At 37.3% G+C, this 5000-nt stretch overlaps 1 protein-coding gene across 1 annotated transcript in view; it reads right to left on the bottom strand.

Moving 5' to 3' along the window:
- Nucleotides 1-5000, bottom strand: part of AP3B1 (adaptor related protein complex 3 subunit beta 1) — a 270204-nt gene that overhangs the window by 100060 nt on the left and 165144 nt on the right. Inside the window, 1 exon segment of the mRNA XM_077759898.1 lies at nt 2715-2823. Coding sequence (XP_077616024.1) covers nt 2715-2823 — 109 coding nt within the window.

Below are 5000 nucleotides of genomic sequence, written 5' to 3'. Positions count from 1 at the left end.
AGAAGTTTTATTTAGAGAAGAAGGCAAGAGCTGAATATTCTCAGGAATAATTTTGAGAGGGGAATGAGCCATTCGAATCATCTGTAAAAATTTCTCAATTCAAAGGCAATAAGCAAAATTACTAATGAAAAAGTTTTTACTTATTTTAGCTAGGATAAGAACTTTCCATAGGTCAAATGATAAAATTACATTATAGAGGTATACATTTCAATGCTTTATGTATAAATTGTGGTACACTAGGACTCTTCACAGAAGTGATACATATAGTGTATCTGACACATGAGGCCTCATTTTTTACTATTTAAAATGATTATAGGTGCAAAGCTGTAGCCCAGATAAGAGGACACACTGCTGTCCCATCTATTATCTATCAGATGAAGTGCCCTTAGACAGGAACATATTACAATAAGTAAATAATATCTAATTTATGAGGATTGATTCATGTATCATACGGTGAAAAGTTAAAATTATCTATATTCTTTTGGAATATCAGCTGATGGTTAAAGGCATGGGCTTTCAAATTGGAATGTCTGGGTTCAAATCCTAGCTCTGCCACTTATGAGTTAAAAGACGGAGCAAATTATTCAACCTCTCTCAGTTTTGGTTTCCTTTCCAACAATGATGATAATAATACTAGCTACTTTACAGAGCTGTTGTGAAGATTAAACGATTTAAAACATATAAAGGTGATTAGAACCCAATAGCGCCTGCCACACAGGAAGGCACTCATTATCATCAGCTTCTACAAATTTTACAAACCTGAATAGGATACTATAAATTTGTTGCAATATCAAAGTTGTGCACATGTATACATTAACTCAGACAACTGACTTACCCCATAAATACTGAGAAGAAATGACAGCATATAAGTGACTCTCTCATGTTAATTACATGGGAGTTCAACATGAATCAGTGTCTAGTTCACTTCAGACACCATTATTTAAATTTTCAGGTTAGGAAAATCCCTCAGGAGACTTGTTTATCCTCTAGCAGACCTCCTCACTAAGAAAATAACGTCATACTTCCTAGTGAGAAAAGTCACTGTATTCCTCTAGTAGCTAGAGCAGAAATGCTGCCACATGGCTCACATCAACCCATGAAAAGTCTTAATGGAGTATTTCAAATATGTATTTTGACATATTTGACATATTTCTCTCTCTTGGAAAATAAATAAATAAGCATTAAAGAAAAAACAAAAAATGCCTGGGTGTCTCAGTCAGTTGAGCATCCAACTCTTGATTTTGGCTCAGGGCATGACTGCACAGTTGGTGAGATCAAGCCCCACTTCGGGTTATGTGCTGATGGGGGGGTGGGGAGAGCCTGATTGGGATTCTCTTTCTCCTTTTTTCTGCCCCTCCCCTGCCTGTACATGTGCCTGCTTGCTCTCTCTCTCACACAAAAATATTAAGTAAACATTTTTTTAAAAGTCTTTTTTTTTTTTTAAAGTTATCCTATCAACAGACATGAGCTTATGAATAAAGGGGACGTAGACAAATATCTATATGATACACTTTTCAAATAGGTCTTTCTCAATAGTCTACATCATTCCTGAAATCTTCTAATTTCGGCATTCACAATCTAGACTGAAGTATTTTTTCCATTGTCAGCTTGATGTGAGGCATCATAGATTAATTTATCGGATACAGAAAATAAAGATTTTGATAGGGGAAACAGAGGACAAAGAGAATGAATTACCTTAGAGAAAGGTGATGGATGACCAAGTAATAGTGAAGGGCTCTGGTTCTGCCAAGGAATAAAGGTTTTAGAAGAAAAAGGTGTCATTTGATCTTGGCTCAGATATGATTCCCAGGTAAATTTTTTTTTTTAATATTTATTTTAAGACAGAGAGCGCACGCGCACACTCACAAGCAGGGGAGGGGCAGAGAGAAAGGGCGAGAGAGAATCTGAAGCAGGCTGTGCCCTGTGAGCATGGAGCCTGATGCAGGGCTCAAACCCACGGATTGCAGTTTCATGACCCGAGCTCAAATCTAGAGTTGGACACTTAAGTGACTGAGCCATCCAGGCTCGCCTCTGAGGTAAATTGTTAAAGAGTATTAAAAGTAACTCCAATCTATTTTTCATTATGCCAAATGCTCACAGAATTTTAGTACTGAAGGGACATCTACTTCTTCATTTATCAGACACAAGAGAACGGTAAGTACCTTATTCAGTTGGCAAAGCTAAAATGCAGTACTTCTAAATCCTTCCTACTTAATATTCTTTTCATTGTATATTGTTATCCTAATCATTTTAGCTCTTTGACTCTATAATACACAGATATTTATTAACTTTAACTTTAAAAGAGTAGAAAATGGATGAAGAACAGACTGCTCAACATTTAAAATAAACTTTACATTTTTACAAAAGAAAGTTACTTTTAAAGGCCCCACTAAAGGCTTATCAAATATAATACAATGTTTTCCAATATGCTATGAATATAACAGGCAGTGCAGGTTAGAATTCAGAAAAGCATCAGTTTCTGTTTCAACTCTATCATTTACTAGCTAGGTGTTTAAGAGGCTAGTCAAATGAGGAAGGATTAGAAATCACTTTTAAAGCTAAACAGTGATATGTATACGAAAGGCATTATCATAATAGTGCACATTTTACTTACACCCACTCGGCGAATATTATGTACTAGGCCTTATGTTTTGTTGGAGGCAGAGCATATAAGCTATAGGGAACAAAGGTTTTCAATAAATTATAAACCCCACCACTGTCACTGCTGCTGTCAGAAGAGTCCTCTTCCTCCTCAGATTCAGAATAAAATTTCTTAGCAGGATTCTCTTTCTTCGCTTTTCCTGCTGGAGTCCATTCTTTTGCCTGATTTTTAAAAAAAGGAAAACTGTAAATATAAGTGAATTCTCATGAAGGGACTCAGTCTTCTGGCAAACAATCATTCAGGATACACTGTGATCCCAGAAGAAAGTTGCCAGTTTCCACAGAGAAGCCAACTATTAGAAGAGCTGGCATTCAGGCTGATTTCTCTTTATTCCTAAATAGAGGAAACCGAACCTCACTCAGTGTGCCTTCTGTTAAATCAACCACTTTATTTTACATAAGAGACTTTTCTATTTGTTAGTCTGTGAGAAATGTGAACTAAAGTAATATTCTCTAGAAGACGTGAGGGCAATTAGAGGCAGACACAATAACATCAAGAAGAAATGAAAGATCAGAGCTCAATACTGAAGTTAAAAAAAAAAACAAACCCAACACCTGAAAACAGTGTAGGCAAATCAACAATCCTACCCGTCTCAACAGCCTAAACCCTCAGGTAACCTTTGATTTCTCTTTCACATCATAAATATCTAATCCATGAAAAAGCTTTTAGCTACCTTGGTCCTTTACCACTTGGTCAGAGCCATCTCTCTCAGATTACCACAACTGCTTATTTTGCTTCTATCGTACCCCCCCATTCCCCAACTCCAAGTTTGCTCAACACAGGAGCTAAAATGGCTTAATTAAAGCCCAAGTCTAAGAAAGCTTCTCTGGGGTTTGAAAGCTTGCCACAGTTCTCCGTTTCACTCAGAAAAAGCTAATTCTTAAAAAATTTGCTCGCCCTACATGACCACGCCTCCTCCCTTGCCTTTCTGATCTTCTGCTGCTCTCCCTCTGGCCCACTCCGCACCAGCCACTCCTAACTGTTCCTCACACATGTCAGGTATGCTCCCCTGCAGGGCCTTTCCCCAGCTGACTGCACTTCCAATGCTCTCCCCCAGGTAACTGCATGGCTCACTCCTTCCCTCCCTTCCTTCAAGTCTTTGCACACAGTCACCTCAGAGAGGACTACCCTATTTAAAATTCCAACCTCTCGTACCTGACACTTCTGTATTTAGCTGTATTTTTTTTTGTCACAGCACTTATTAAGTTTCCAACATGCTATGTATACATCTTATATATTTATTTTTATTGTTATTCTATCACTGCTAGAACATCAGCTTCTGGAGAGCAGGGGTACTTGAATACTTTGTACATTGATAGATCTCAAAAGTGGCACAATAATGATTAGTTGTGGGAATAGTTCCTTAAAGACTTTAATACACTGAATTAAAGAAAAATAAATTATGTTCATAATTGTGACTTTGATTTAGCAAGAAAAAATTAAATCATGTTTCATATATTCTCTCTTAAAGAGCAGACAACTCTCTATTTTAAGAGGTCAAACATGGTTAAAACTCACTTATTTATCAAAATTTCTTTTTTTTCCTTTTTAATTTTTTTATGATTATTTATTTTTGAGAGAGACAGAGTGCGGGGGGGGGGGGGGGGGAGGGTCAGAGAGAGGGAGACGCAGAATCCGAAGCAGGCTCCAGGCTCTGAGCTGTCAGCACACAGCCCCATGTGGGACTGAAGCCCGCAAATCATGAGATCATGACCTGAGTTGAAGTCGGATAGTTAGCGGACTGAGCCACCCAGGTGCCCCTATTTATCAAAATTTGAGTTGAGTTCCTATTATGTGCTAGTTGGCTAGAGTGTTTNAATTCAGAGCATGACAGAGGTTTAAGAACACTTCTCAACACTGGATGCATTGAGAATATTTTGTAAAATACTAACACACACAAAAATATACTAATTCTGAAAAAGCCTGGGGTTTACCTCCTAAGATTCTGATTTAAATTGTCTGCAGCAAGTCTCACATAGGTTTGTTTTTAAAGATTTCCATATGATTAAAATATGATGCTAGGGTTGTAAACCACTGACCTAGAGGGCGTTAGGTCTTAAGGTATGTTGCTCAAAAAGATATGCTTTAATAACCTGGAAAATTACTATATGGACAAGAATAGAAAAATGAGTAAAAATTACTTGAATATATTTGAGTATGATACATAAGGTCAGCAGTACTGCTTTCTTTTCATATATATTTAAAATGTTCTGTCTTCCATGAGAAAGAATGAAATCTGGCCATGTGTAGCAACATGGATGGACCTTGAGGGTGTTATGCTGAGCGAAATAAGTCAGGCAGAGAAGGACAAATATCATATGTTTGCACATATAGGAGG

The sequence above is a fragment of the Crocuta crocuta genome, unplaced genomic scaffold, assembly GCF_008692635.1.
Source record: "Crocuta crocuta isolate KB4526 unplaced genomic scaffold, BGI_CrCroc_1.0 scaffold162, whole genome shotgun sequence".
NCBI lineage: Eukaryota > Metazoa > Chordata > Mammalia > Carnivora > Hyaenidae > Crocuta > Crocuta crocuta.
Note: the sequence above shows the minus strand (reverse complement) of the source record. Positions and strands in the feature narration are given on the sequence as shown.